This window comes from Camelus bactrianus, chromosome 16 (genome assembly GCF_048773025.1).
Source record: "Camelus bactrianus isolate YW-2024 breed Bactrian camel chromosome 16, ASM4877302v1, whole genome shotgun sequence".
Taxonomy (NCBI): domain Eukaryota; kingdom Metazoa; phylum Chordata; class Mammalia; order Artiodactyla; family Camelidae; genus Camelus; species Camelus bactrianus.
The window spans coordinates 40,977,031-40,992,360 of NC_133554.1; the positions used below are offsets into that span (position 1 = coordinate 40,977,031).

At 39.0% G+C, this 15,330-nt stretch overlaps 1 protein-coding gene across 2 annotated transcripts in view; it reads right to left on the reverse strand.

Moving 5' to 3' along the window:
• Window positions 1–2,079: 2,079 nt before the first annotated feature.
• The window catches only part of CRK (CRK proto-oncogene, adaptor protein), a 28,440-nt gene continuing 15,189 nt past the window's right edge, over window positions 2,080–15,330 (reverse strand). Inside the window, exon 3 of one of the 2 annotated variants that reach the window (XM_074343207.1) lies at window positions 2,080–11,523. In XM_074343207.1, coding sequence (XP_074199308.1) covers window positions 11,386–11,523 — 138 coding nt within the window. In that variant the 3' untranslated portion in view covers window positions 2,080–11,385. The remainder of the gene's footprint in view (window positions 11,524–15,330) is intronic. The other variant, XM_074343208.1, reaches the window with a different exon arrangement.

Below are 15,330 nucleotides of genomic sequence, written 5' to 3' on the forward strand. Positions count from 1 at the left end.
ATACTAAATTATAGTTTAAAAGTTCAATGGTGGTCCACGCTTTCCAGGTTATTCTGTTGGCAGTGTTGACAACCGGTAAACATCCTTTGGAAAGCAATATAATCATGGTGGTAATAGCCATGATCCAGTAGTCCTACTCCTGGTAATTTGTGCTAAAAATAATTCAGTTGAGCCCAAAGGCTATATTCATGAAGATACTTGTAATATTTTCCTATTACTACTATAGCAAATTACCACAAGCTTTGTGGCTTACAACACAAATTTATTATTTTATGGTTCTGATGGATAAGAAGTCCTAAAATCAAAGTGTCAGCAGGACTGTGTTCCTTCTGGAGGCTCTAAGAGGGAATCCATTTCCTTGCCATTTCTAGCTTCTGTAGTCTGCCTGAATTCCTTGCCTCACCTGAAAATCACTTGCTGAATTCCCTTCCTCCATCTTTAAAGTACCTCATTACAACCTCTGGTTCCATTGTCACATCTCCTTTTTCTGACTTTGACTTTTCTTGCATCCCTCTTATAAAGACACTTGTGATTACACTGGGCCCACCAAGATAATCCAGGATAATTTCCCCACATCAAGATCTTTAACTTAATCACAACCGCAAAATCCCTTTTGCCATGTAAGGTATTATACTCCTAAATTCCAGTTATTAGGATGTAGACATCTTTGGGGGACTCTTATTTTGTCTCCCACAGTATCACTAACAGATTTTGTTAATATAACCACAGTATCATTGTTACACCCAACAAGATTAACATTTCTTATGCAAATCAAAACTACAATGAAGTATCACCTCACACTAGTCAGAATGGCCATCACTAAAAAGTCCATAAACGATAAATGCTGGAGAGGGTGTGGAGAAAAGAGAACCTTCTTACACTGCTGGTGGGAATATAGTTTGGTGCAGCCATGATGGAAAAAGTTTGGTGCAGCCAGCATGGAGATAACTCAAAAAACTAAAAATAGACTTACCATATGATCCAGCAATCCCACTCCTGTGCATATATCTGGACGGAACTCTAATTCAAAAAGATACATGCACTCCAATGTTCATAGAAGCACTATATACAATAGCCAAGACATGGAAGCAACCTAAATGTCCATCGACAGATGACTGGATAAAGAAGTTGTGGTATAGTTAAACCATGGAATACTACTCATTGATAAAAAAAAAATAATAAAATAATGCCATTTGCAGCAACATGGATGGACCTGGAGATCGTCATTCTAAGTGAAGTAAGCCAGAAACAGAAAGAAAAATACCATTTGATATCACTCATATGTGGACTCTAAAAGAAAAAAAAGAGGATTCTAATGAACTCATCTACAAAACAGACTTGCAGACTTAGTAAACAATCTTATGGTTACCGAGGGAAAGGTGTATGGGAAGGAATAAATTTGGGAGTTTGAGATTTGCAAATGTTAACCATTATATATAAAAATAGATAAAAGACAGATTTCTTCTGTATAGCACAGGGAACTATAGTCACTATCGTGTAATAACCTTTAATGAAAAAGAATATGAAAACAAATACATGTGTATATATATGCATGACTGGGACATTATGCTGTACACTAGGAATTGATAATTATAACTGACTATACTTCAGTCATAAAAATTAAGATTAACATTTCTTAACATCATCTAATTATCCAATCCATGTTTACTTTCCCATGTTTGGTGTCTTTTTCCAATGGGTTTACTTGAATCAGGATACAAACTAAGTTCACACAGAGCATCAGTTGATGGATAGGTCTCTTAAGTCTCTTTTTATCCATAACAGATCTCCTTTTCCTGTCCTTTTTCATGTCACTGATTTGAGAAGAAACTGGGCCATTTGTTTTGTAGAATATCTCACATCCTGGATGTTTCCACAGTTCCTCATGGTGTTATTTAACTTGTTCCTCTATTTCTCATACTTCTTGTAAACTTATTAGTTTACAGGATCAAAGTCAGGTTCAATTTTGGGGGATTTGAATGCCTTAGAAATGGTGCTTGCTATGAGCTTCCTATTGTATCACATCAGAGACATATAATGTCTTATTCACTTTTAGAGATGCTAAGACTGACAAGACAATGTTTTTAAGTGGCTTTATTGAGATATAACTTACATACCATACAATCCACCCATTTTAAGCATACAATTCAATGAATTTTTGTATATTTACAGAGTTGTAAAATCATTGCCACAATCTAATTTTAGAACATTTCCATCACATTAAAATGAAACTGAACCCATTTACAGTCAATCTCCATTCCTACTCTCAGCCCCAGGCAACCATTAATCTATTTTCTGTCTCTATAGATTTGCCTTTTATAGAAACAAATCATATTTTGTGTGCTTCACTGTTCTGGTCTGTTAACTCTCAGTTGGTTTCTGAATTCAGTTCAGATGTATTAAGCTAAGTTTTTGTTTTCTTCTTGCTCCTGTTTCTCTCAATCTCTCATTCATTTATCCTGATCCATTTATAGGAACAGTATTTTGCGCTTTCTTTACTTTCTTGCTTTGTGCATTTTGTGCCATCTCATATGCCTCAGTAACCAGTCTTCTGCTACCGTATTGAGTATCAGGGCCCTGCTCACCCACAGGGAACTTTTGTGAGACTTGTAAAATAGGTGCCCTTTCCACACAGATGCAGCCCTAGGGGCTCAGTGCTTAGCAAGCAAAATGTGTCTTTGAATTTAAAATGATGCACCCTGCAGGCAAAGCCGGGGACCAACGCTGCTTCTTGGATAGCACAGTGCAGGTTGGATTTCAGCTTCACTCGGAAAGGGCATAACCTGCACATCCACATGCAGCAACACGGCTAGTAAGAAAAGGCATTCAGCTCTCCTTTACAACAGAAAATGGAGATTTACCATCATTCCTTTGACAGATATTTGCTGTGTCTTCCATGTGCTAATCATGTGAGATGCTATAGATAAAAGTTAGTAAAGTGGACACAACCCTTTCCCTTATGAAGCTTACTGTCAGTCTTCATTCTCAGTGATATTTTTCCAAGTGCCTTTCTTCTTAAACAGTCCTTGTGGCCCAGTTCCAAACACCTACTTTGTCAGGTACTAAAAATCATGATTACACATGCAAATTGTTCAAGTTACAAAATAAAATGAAGAAAAATTATGAACATTTGGATATTGACTCATCATGATGCTTCCTAGTAATCTGTGCCTCTTCACACATTTTAGTCAGTTTTTTTGCTTATTATGGAGTAGTTGTATAGATCGCAAAAATGGCCACCATCCTTCACTCTTCCTATATCCACATCCCTTTGGTATGACTTTACAGCATCTCCCATCAAGAGGTAGAGTCTATTTCTTCACTCCTTGCATCTGAGCTGGCCTTGAGACTCACTTTGAGCAAAACAGAATGCAGTGGAATTGACACTGTCATTTCTAAGGCCAGGCCTTAAGAGGCCTTGTCCAGGAACCCTGTCAATAGCCGAGAACCAGTCCAGGCTACCCTGCTGGAGGATGAAAGATCACACGAAACAGAGAAAAACTCTGTCATCTGAGGGACATCCAAGACCAGCCAATCCCCAGCCAACCAGAAGCTGACCTCAGACACGTGAGACCAGCCCAGACCAGAAAAACCACCCAGCAGAATCCAACGCAAATTGCTGAGCTGTAGAATTATAAGATAAATGATTGTTTTAAGCTACTAAGTATGTGATTTATTTTACAGCAAAAGCTAACCGATACTATAACTTTCTTAAGTCCCTAGGATTATTACTACCCACCACTCCCACCTGGCTTTTGATGACCTCTAGCCCAGCTATTCTGTTTTTCATTCTTTCGTTCAAAATACACACCCTGGGTATCTGCTGTGTGTCAAGCAGGGCTAGGTGCTGGAAATACAACAAGCAGTCTTAGTCTTGTGACCAACACATGCACAGGCAATTTCAGTTCAGTGTGACAAATAGAAGCACTTATTGCCAGGAGAGGACATGGAACAGATACCTAACCCAAATTAGAGTGTTAGATAAGAAGGTGAGGGAGAAGGTGAGTCAGATAGAGGTAAAGACTGTTCAAAACCCTGGAGGGGTGATCAGGTAGGGTCAGGTAAAGAAAGGACAAGAAATTCCATATGGCTACAGCCCAGAGTACAGCAGGGAAAGTAAGGAGAGGTGAGGCTGGAGGGAGGAGCAGGAATTGGAACACAAGGAGCTGTTTCCCTTTGCAAGGAGTTTAGATACCTGCTGAAGGAGAATACAATCAAATATGAGTCACAGAAAGCTCACTAGGGCTGCAACATGACAGAGGGATTGGAGAGGCTAAAACTAGACCTGAGAGAGCAGCTAGGTGGCTGTTGAGGTCATCCAGTTGAGAGACATTGGCACTATGAACTAAGGCAAAAGCAGTGGGGATGGAGATAAGTGGACAGATTTCTGATGTTCAGGAGTTAGGACTTGGTACATGACTAGAAATGGGATGATGAATGAGAGGAAGGAATGAAGGATGGTCCCCAGATTTTAGGCTTGGCCAAATGGTGATAGAATCTGAGACAGGGAGTGTAGATAAGGGGCAGATGGGGGAAGGGATGATGAATTCAGTTTAGAATCTATTGAGTTTGAGGTGCCTTCGGGACATCCAAATGGAGCTGATCAGAGGCAGTTGGGTCTATCTAAGACCTGATAATATATTATGTATTTATTCATTATCTAACTTGGAGAAAAAAAGGATAGTAGATGGCTGATAGTTGAGGAATTTAGGGACTAGAAGGAGCTCTGAAATGGAAGAACAAGGGCTTTGGGAAAACAGTGAGAGAACTGGAAGGCTAGAAGGCAGTGGTCAAAGAGTAAGATGTTTAAGATGTTGGGGATGTACCAGTATAAGACAATGGATTTGAGGTGGTCAAAAAAATGAGAAGCCAAGGTGATGAATGGGTAACCCCTGATGACAGCAGACTTGGCAAGAAGAAATACTGTGAACCAAGTGTCAAAAGTCTTCACTAAATGAGAAGCAATTTGGTTGGTGATAGTAAGAGGGTAGGGAGTGTAACAAGATGGCAAAAGTTTCAAAGATGGAGTAAAGTCCAAAAATGGGTGATGTGTGGTCAAAGAAGACCCAGTACAGCTTAAGTAGGCCAGTAACAAAATGATAGGTGACTAAGGGGACTGACACTTGGGGGCAATTAGCAAAGATGAGAAGCATGTGAGCTATGGAATGAGCTGGTTGGCGCTAGCTGTCCTGGTATGGACTGTTTTTGCTGCAGAATTCAGTTCCCCTGGAGGAAAGAGCAGCAGCCCTGCAGCAGTGTTTCTCTAAAAGGGAAACCAGGGATAGAGAGTTGCCAGATTTAGCAAATAAAAATACAGGATGCCCAGTTAAATTTCAATTTCAGGTATTACACAGGACATACACTGAAAATTATTTGTTGGTTATCTGAAGTGCCTGAAGAATCTTATTGACTTCTACAAAACTTTGGCATCATATAGTCATAATAACCTGCCAGGTGGTCAACCTCTCACATATCCAAATCAAATCCCTTGTATTAGAGTAGGCTAACTACTATTAGACCTTAAAAACGTACAGTTGAGGGGGGAGAGTATAGCTCAGTGCTGGAGTGCCTGCTTAGCATGCACGAGGTCCTGGATTCAATCCCCCAGTACCTCCATTAATTAAATAAATACATAAACCTAATTACCTTTCCACAAGCAAAAAACACATATGGCTGAACAAGTTTATATTTCTTACTAGTTAAGCTGGTCACCAAGCCGAAGAGGCCCTTCTCCACGTAGTCACTTTGGGTTCAGGTGGATGAAGGCTCTGCCCTGGGTGTCATCATCATTCCAGCCTGATGGAAAGGAAAAGCATGGAGCAGCACCTGTGGGATGTTTCTATAAGCCGGGCCTGAAAGTGGTGCAGGCACTTCTGCACACAGTCCATTGGCTGAACTCAGATACATGGTCATATGTAATGAAAGGGAGTCTGGGAAACCTTGTGTGTGCAGGAAGAAATGAACATGGATTTGAGTAAGCAATCTCTGTCACACTCCTTGAGTTTATCTGTGGATCCCCTAGGGATCAAGATTCTGGACAATCTCTGCTTTAGAAGAACAGGCACCCACATATATACTATATCCTAATTGCTACTGAAAATGTGATTAAGGAGAGAACTAAGGATCATTACATTTTTTAGATAGCCAAATGTGGTACCTATCAAATAGATCTCACTAAAAGGAATAGGAAAAGTCCATTCTGTTGTTTCAAATTCTAGCTGCTAGCCCACCAAGTTGGTACTTTATCTTTTCATTACAATGAAATTTACCACAAATTCTTCCAAACAAGTGTTTTCTCCCAGTTCTTGCTTATGTAAATCTATTGCCATGACAACAAAAAAAGACTGCCCTTTATCATAAGGCTAAGCTTGCTAAGGAACAAGAAGCAACTACCTGGTGGTTCAGCCATAAACCTAATCCCACAGGCATGCCTAAGAAGGGAAATAAGAAACTGGGACAATTTCTTTTTCAAAAGAAAAAGTGAAAGTAGATAAAGAGCTTGATTCTAGTGGGAGAAAAGATGTGGCCAAAGAATTTAAATAAGACACTTCCTCTTGTTACTCTTTTTTGGGGATGGGATCTGGCTATCTCCTTTTTTCTCGTTGTATCACAAGGCTCAGAAAAGGATTAGGGCCCCAGACTCAGGTCGATTTCCTCTTTACTTTCAAACTATTTTGACATCAGAATGGGGTCATATCCTTTACCATAAATGCAAAGAGAGAATTCATGAAGACCCTTCCCCTTTGAGGTGCTTCCTTGAGTTGCTGCCTCTGAGGTCTGTTATTGAAAAACCTAAATAATAACAGATAAGGAAAAATTACTTTGAATATTGTTTAGGATATATTAAGCTACTTCCATTACAACTGGTATTTTAGAACAAAATAATTTGGACATAATCTTGACATTTTTGTTAATGGAATTCAGCTTTTTTGAAAATATTGCTAAAACTAGAAATTTAGATACAACCAGTGGATAAACTTCATTGTATGGATATAGCTCCCCTCTAAGTGACTGTTACCTCCCCTTCTATGGAAAAGGCAAAGTACAGGAAAGCATCCAAACCCTTGAGACCGGGCTTTGTCAAGCATGTCACGTTTCCACAACAGAAAGACCTCTGGAAATGGGTTTTACTCTGACCAATATTAAAATGAACCTACAGTCTTTGAGCATACACAAGATCAGAGATGCTGGGAACAGCTGAGAGGTAACCAGTTGGGTTCCTATTCCCCAGACTCAAACCCTGCTAAGGAAAACATTCAAACAAAAAAATGTATTGCCTGCTATGAACCAGGCTCTGGAGACAGAATGATGAACAAATGAGATGTGGCTCCTGCCCTGATGGAACTGATCTATAGTCTTAACAGAGCAAGTGGAACGAAATCATCACAGAAATAGATAATTACAATCTGCTAATTACAATTTGTGAAGGTGAATATGATGATTATAAACTGCATTTAGGGGTTTAGAGAAAGTATCTCTGAGAAAGTGACATTTAAGCTGGAACCAAGAATAAACTGGAGTTAAGGAGAAGCCAAGTTAAGCTTGCTTTCAACCTGTATCCCTAGAGAATCCTTAAACCCCTGCTCCTTTCAAACCTCACTTCTTAATGGCTAGCTCTTCTTGTTCCCTGCCGCCAACTTTACCTCCCCGTTTCTTTTTCTTCACGTTATGCGTGGCAGCAGAGTTCCAAATTCTTAGCCTCCTCCTTCCAAACTTTGGAGGGCTATTTTCATATTTTAAGCTATGGATGGAGCCACTTCTTTCTTCATATCTTTAAAAGGAACAGAACTTAATCTGAAGATCAGGGCATAAAATGTAAGAGCTGGTGTGAGCACTCCAGGCTATGTAAAGCAACCCAACACTCAAATTATCTCAAGATTTTGGGAGTTTATCTCTTACTGATAAAAAGTGGAAACATACTTTAATCACCTGGCTGTTAAGTGTGTGTATGCCGAAGCTGGCTCCCTTTGCAGTAGTTTCCCTTATTTAACTCTGGGTTGATATTCTGCTATGTCTACAGCAGTAACTAAATGTTTTGTTTTGGGTCCAAGGCAGAATACTGTATAAATGACTAGCAAAACTTGTCCTTTTCGTTTTAAAACTTCATCACCCACAGGACATAAGACTATGGAGTATAATGTCAACATTTTAGGTGTATATATTCACACACTGTGTGGCTGTATCTAAACATACATATGCTTTAAGAAAAGATGGGAAGAACATAATGTTTAACCTTTTTAAAATTTCCTAAATTATCTATCCTAAAAAAGTGCTACTTATAAAAAAAAAAAAAAAGGAGGAATTACACTGAGTATCTGTACTAACATTGTAAAAACCTATAACATCCACATTCCTTATTTGCTTTACAAAGCCCCCTACCATATTCATTCATATTTTTTTTTAACTTTATTTATTTATTTGGGGGGGAGGTAATTAGGTTTATTTATTTATGTTTTTAGAGGGAGTACTGGGGATTGAACCTAGGACCTTGTGCATGCTAAGCATGTACTCTACCACTTAAGCTATATGCCCTCCCCCCTCATTCATATTTTCTTTACATCTATATATAACCATTTCTGGGCGAGTATGACATTCTCTGTTCACATCATTCCAGCTTCCCAATCATCATACAATCACTCTTCTTATAGTCCCCTCAAATTAATATTTTATGACTTCTGGAGACCCTTCAAAATATCATCAATGATTAATCCCATCTTTAATGAGTACCCACAGAGTGTGTATCACTGCTTCTTTATCTGATAATCTGACTGACTACAAGCTGTTGAGTACACACAACTCTTATTCCCTAGGCGTAAAACATTTAGCTCTTTTGTGAAAAATATTCAAAGATTACTTTCTTCAAAAGATCACCAAGCCAAACATTTGGCCATATTTTTATTTACTACATATACTATAAACATATACAATACATGCTACAAAAAAACCATTTTTTTTTCTTAAATTTAACTGTCAAGAAAGTGTATAGTGTTATAATACAATGGCACATGTTCATATTTTATTTCAAATTGGTTTGCTTATCACCCATTTCAAACCATTAATAGTGAAATGTTACTTAAGGATAATTAAAAATTATCTATTTGCATTATTAACAATAAACAATTCCAACAAATTAATAAGAATTAACCATGTCAAATATTAGTATCCAAAAAAATGGGCTTTTGCAGAAATTATTATATAAAATATAGCAGCCAATTTCAGTTTACTTTGCTCTGTGACAATGTACATATGCACTTGAATAGAATTCTAGCATCTGCTTTTGGAAGATATTTATAAGAAGTCCTCTGATTTCTTAAGGTCCAACAACTGCCACACTCAGCCAAATCCAACCCAACAGTTCCTGTAACGGCTTTAGACAACAGATCATTGAAAAATTCTTATGATTTGGGTAGAGCTGCATGTTCCACCAATATTACACATGATGAAAAGAGACATTACAAGCCAATATCAAAGTCAAAGGCAAAAGAAAATACAAACATTCAAATCAGTTGTGACAAAGCTTTTCTACAAATATTTTAGATGTCATACTTTCAGGAAAACGAGATTTAATGTGTATTTGGATTTTACAGTATCTATGTCCTAACTGAAAATTTAACAGACTAGTCAGATGGAATTAAGTCTAGTATTACAAATCTGTCCATTCAACATTATCGAGCACCCACTGTATGCATAGCACTGTGCTAACATTTTAAAAGTCGAGTATTAATGTCTTTATCAAGCATTACTTTAGTGTGAGGTAAAAATATATTAAATTAGCGTCAACTCATTAGTTTGCTTGTGGTAATGTATGTAATCCTGTGCCAGCTGGCTTCCCTGTGCCATATAATGAACTTCTGCATACCCCTCATTCACTCACTAAAACACCTGTACTCTGACTGTGCCAGACATTGTGCTAGTCACTGGGATACCATGATTTGGCGTATGTTCAAAGAATGCAAATTAATCTTAACCTATGCAAAATAATTAGAAAGACACATTACTTTTCTAAAATGAGGCCCAAAGCAAAAAACAAGGTGTTTCTATTGGTCATATCACACCAGAGACCAGCAAGTGCCTCTAGACTAGGAACTAATTTTGAAAGTTTCATATTGTAGTCTAAATAGCCTAGGTCATTTTTGGTCTCAGAAGTCTATTCTTTGGAGCACCTGATCCATATGAATCATTCCATACTTAAATAGGTTTGTAAACTAAACTTGAACATAAAGAGTCCAAAATGAAGGCAGTTTATAATGTGATGTACTTCGAGCACTATTCTGGCCATATGAAATGAATAATATATAAGTAATTCATGATTGGTTCATTTTTCAAACAGCTAACCTTATCCCAAAACTCAGGTAATTTTAACTTGACTTTTATACAAGTTGTACATGAAGCAAAGGGCAGAATTTGGCCCCCAACCTTCTATGGAATATTCTAAGTGATTGGTCCTTCCAATCCAAGTAGAAGCTAAGAATTCCACAGAGTCCCCTAATAGGATACTGGCACTCAGGCACTCAGGAGGAATGGCCTGGCTGGATCCCATTAGCCAGGAGTCTATTTAGCTGCAGTAGCAATGTGAACCTACTATGACCCCTTGAGGGAAGGCAGAGAGCTGGGAGTTTGGCTGTCCACGCAGTGAATCCAATACTGGCGTAAAGCTATGCACTGAATAAAGTGCTCTGCACATCCTGCTTATCATCTGGAATGAAAACAAACACTTATCTTGAGAATTAACATATTTTCAGGTTTTTGGGGAAAAGAATGACAAGGCTTGAAAAAAAAAAAATCCCAAGAAAAAGTATGAAGCATTGACTGGGAAGGAAGACAAATGCCTCTAGTAGTGTCCTCAGAATTCTCAGGATTTGAACTGTCAGAATGAGTCATACAATGGTCACGGTCTATAAATGAAAAAGCAGTCCCACTGGGTACTATTCACACGGTGCATGATTACTTCATGGGGGTGGGAGGGAACAGTCTATTGCCATTTGATAGCATGGTTTTGGAATGAACACAAAACCACTGAATGAATCAGGGTAAGCAGTGTGCAACACTCCCCTCCTGTCCATCAGTTTTCCACAGGTTGATTTGTACTGCCTGAGACAAAGAAGGCAAGATACTATCCCTTCAGATATACTCAGGCAAGGCTGCTACCATCTAAAATTGCCAATTCAGAAGTTAACACACAAGCCCTCCAGTTTCGTACCCTGAATACGGTAAATGAGACTTGGGATGGAGTAGTTCAGTCTAAAAAAGATCACAGGCAACAGAATGCTTATATAAACTAGACTGCTTTGACATCTGTAAGAAAATTGTATAGATGGCAATTGAAAAAAGAAAAAAAAAAAAGATTGTTCCCATCTGTCAGCAAAACTGTTTGTTGAGCTATACTCAGCTGAAGTCCTCATCGGGATTCTGTTGATCCAGCAGACGGACATGTGTGAATGGGAAGTGACCTCGTTTGCCATTACACTCCCCTTCCCACTGACCACTCACATTAATCTTCGTAACCTTTACCAGCTCACCGACCTGCAGGAGGAGAATAAGGACAGCACTTTATTTCCAGTCATGAATGCAAGATAAAAAACTCCATTCTCTGGTTAGCCATACCCTGCCCACGTGATTGCTCTAGGGCTGATATTACAGAAATGGCTATTTGCTGCTTCCCAAGCCCCAGCCACCAGACTGATTACTTGTGGTTAATGCAGGCAGGAGGAAGGAGTGATTTTAGCATTGCAGAAAGGAGTGCAGAAAACAGAAAGGATCCTAGAAAATGATACCTTTTGGAAATCTCAAGTGTCTCTGGAGGAGCAATGTTATCTAGTATTCCTGGTCTTGATCTAGTATTCCACTACCCTTAGCTTCCCGCCTGGCCTAGGGGAAGAAGCTCCCTCCCCTCACTAGCATACAGCAGCACAATCCCCTGCTCACTCTTGTACATATATCCTGGCTTGCTAGTGTTTGTAGAGCAGAAGGCAATCATAGGAAGCATACTTCATTTGGTCCCAGGAAATGAAGTGTTCCCATTACCTTCCTACCATGGCAAGGCTTTTCCCACTAGTACAGGTGTAAGCCAAAACTCCAAATTCCATCAGCTCCCTGAAAGCCCTCACCTTCTTCAGTAAGTTCTACCTGGCAGGCTACTGCCTGCCAGTCCTCCCACCCCCACCGCACCATGTACTGACAGACCTTACTGCTCCCTCAACGCCACTTAGTACCTGTTCGTTAATAATAAGGGGACATAGTATTTTTCCTGTTATAAAAAGCTTCCTGTTGTAATATCAAATATTTTCGACAATCTAGGATATACCTTCATCTTACTGTGAAACTTAAGACAAGGTCAGCCTGATGAAAGGATTCACCCTCTAGCAAAATATTTAACAATAGTGAGACAAGGCCCCACATGTCACTGGAACAAAAACTTTATGACTATCCTTTAATTATCAACATCTGAGTTCTAAGCATGCAAGTGGTTTCTAAGCATTACTATTTATTTGGTTTTATTAAGTTACTAACTACTATATATTAAACTTTCATCAAGTATTATAGAACATGTTTTATATAAATTATCTTCTAATAATAATAACCCTGTAATATCAGAATTGTTTTCATTTTACAAATAAGAAAACTCAGGTTCAGAACAATTACAAGTTCTGAGGTGTCACAGCCAGTGACAGGGCTGGGATTTGAGCCCCAGAAGTATCTGGCTCCAAAGCCCATTTATGCTCTTTACCAGGACTTTCAAATTATACTCTTATGGCCCTAGGGATTTCTTCCCTAAGAATGTCTGTAGGTCAACTACTGGCCAAAGGCAACTCAAGTCTAGGCCAGGGCCTTCCCTAAAGCCATACTGATCCCATTCACAGAGGAAACAGCTTGCCTACTGGCCTGTCTGCAATTTCCTAAAGAATTATCTGAACACCACAGAGGCCTAAAGTGGTGGTGGGAGTCAGGATGCTGAGAAAAAGAAGACAGAAACCATGGACTATTAGAGCGACAAGGGATAAGATACAAAGATGAGAAAAAAGCAGCAGCTCAGTCCAATGATATGTGAAGATTAAGGATGATGGTGTAAGGGGAGGAGAGAGAAAAGTGATATTGCATGCCCATCCTCGCAGACAGATTCAGTTCCTATAGGCTGCTAACAGCAGTGTTCTGTTTATTCCCAGCATTCTTTCAATTCAATTCCTGATATCCGAGCACAGCAACTATGACAAACAAAAATTTTCAGTCTTTAAAGAGAAGACCAGAACATCAAGTGAAAATTTCCTTGTAGTAAAAACAGTTTAAGAGTTCTCCCTATCTCCCTAATTTTAGTTCTCAGACTATCTCACTTGTTTCTTTCTTTTAAAAATTCCTGCAGTGTTTTGAGAAGCTAGGCTCTACATAAGCTTCAAAACATAACTATTCCTTAGTGAATTTTACTTGTTTCTGGCTCCCCACTCTTTACACATACACACACAACACAGTACTGGAATTATTGCCCCTGCACTGCTAGCTCCTCACTATGCTATGGTGAATGATAACAAGCGTAGAACACCCCCCCCATTTTAATTACTTATTTTACTGTAGGTTAAAACATTCATGTCATACTAAAGTGCTATTCAGGTAGCTGGACTCAGAATAATTTAAGTCCCTGACCATAAGAAATAAAAGCAAAAACAAAACAAAACTGAAAAGGAAAAAAAAAATTGCCACTCATGTTAGATTCCCCTCCAGATGGGGACAAAGGGGCCAGTTTCTTTTAAGAAGCTGATTTGACGACAGCCCAACTAGCATCCCTAATAGTTGTTATATTGGAATCCACTATTTTGCTGACATTAAAAACACACCCAAGGGACATGAGGGAACATTCTAGAGTGCTGGAAATGTGCTATACTTTAGTCTGGATGGTTATCACATAGGTGTATATGCATGTAAACTCACTGGGCTGTATATTTAGGATTAGTAGATTCTACCGAATGATTTCATATCTAAATAAAAAGGTGGAAAGAAAAGAATGTTATGTTTTACCCAGCTTTTCTAGGTGTTTTGTAAAAGATGGTTCTTCAGGATACATCTTTAAGTCCACCATATTACTTGATACCAAAATCTAGGTTTAAACACCTCTCTTTTCATATAATACCGTCATTATTCTTAAGCATTCAAAGTAACATTTCAAAAACACATCCTAAAGAGCTCTAAGTGGAGGGTAGATTGAAATGTGGACCACCTACCCCATTTCTGTTACCAGTACCACAAAACCACACTAGTTCTCCACAAGCAGGGAAACTACCTGTTAATCTGCCCTCAGACCTTTCTTCCTCAGAGTTCAAAGGCAGAAATGAGTAGGGGCTCCCATAAGGCAAGGTGTTACTAGTAGGGAGGAAGTATGTGCAAAGTAGACCTTTGAACAACAGAGCCATCTCTGATATGCACATCTCCTGGTTCTACCCTACAGAGAAAGGCTTGGGAAAACCACACCATCCTTTGGAATCCAAAATCCTCTTTTTAACAGTGTATTAGGTTCTTGGCAGAGAAGTCCAAACGTCAAGGGGTGAAAGAAAGGCTATGTCATGGCTCTAAAATGATTCTGGTTTTTAAAAGGATAAAAGAGAAAAGTTGTAAGCAGTTAATAGGCTAATTAACCTGCCCAAAGTGGCCCTGGAGTGCAAATACTTCAAGGCAGATCTTATTAAAATTAAATACCCTATGTATAATACCCTATTGGAGTCTTTCTCCTGAAATATTCAAAGTACATGGGGACTCCTGGGGTCAAGAACAGACAAGTCCTAAAGGCAATATAACTATCCTTGAGAACACACAAGGCCCTCCCACTCCAGCAGTTTGGAAGAAAGGGTGGCTGTCAAGCCCAGGGGTGAGATGGGGGCAGTGCAGAAGATGGGGCAGTCTAGGAATATGGTGCTCCACTATGCGCAGTTCCTCCTCCAAGTCAGAAATGACACCATAATTTGTGCTCCTCCTCCGATTAAGCAACAACTCACTAAAGCACAATTCCTGAAGGCCCAACCACAGAGGGAAAGGGATAGATCTGAAGCTTGGCGTACTACTTCAAAGACAAAGGAAGCAAATCTGAACACTAGCCCCAGAAATGTTACAATCTTATGATACAAAAGAATGTACTAATCACTGAGTGCAGTAATAACAGTAGTTCTAAACTACTGATTTCAAACTTCAAGTTACAGATGGGAAAAAAATCCTCATCTGCATACCAAGAAAGAAAGAACTTATAAAGGAGCTGAAGCACTACAAGGCAGTTAACCCTGCTTTTTATGAGGCAGCTCCTTATAAAGGAGAGACAGTGATGATTCTTTCACTACCAAGGTACTATTTTAG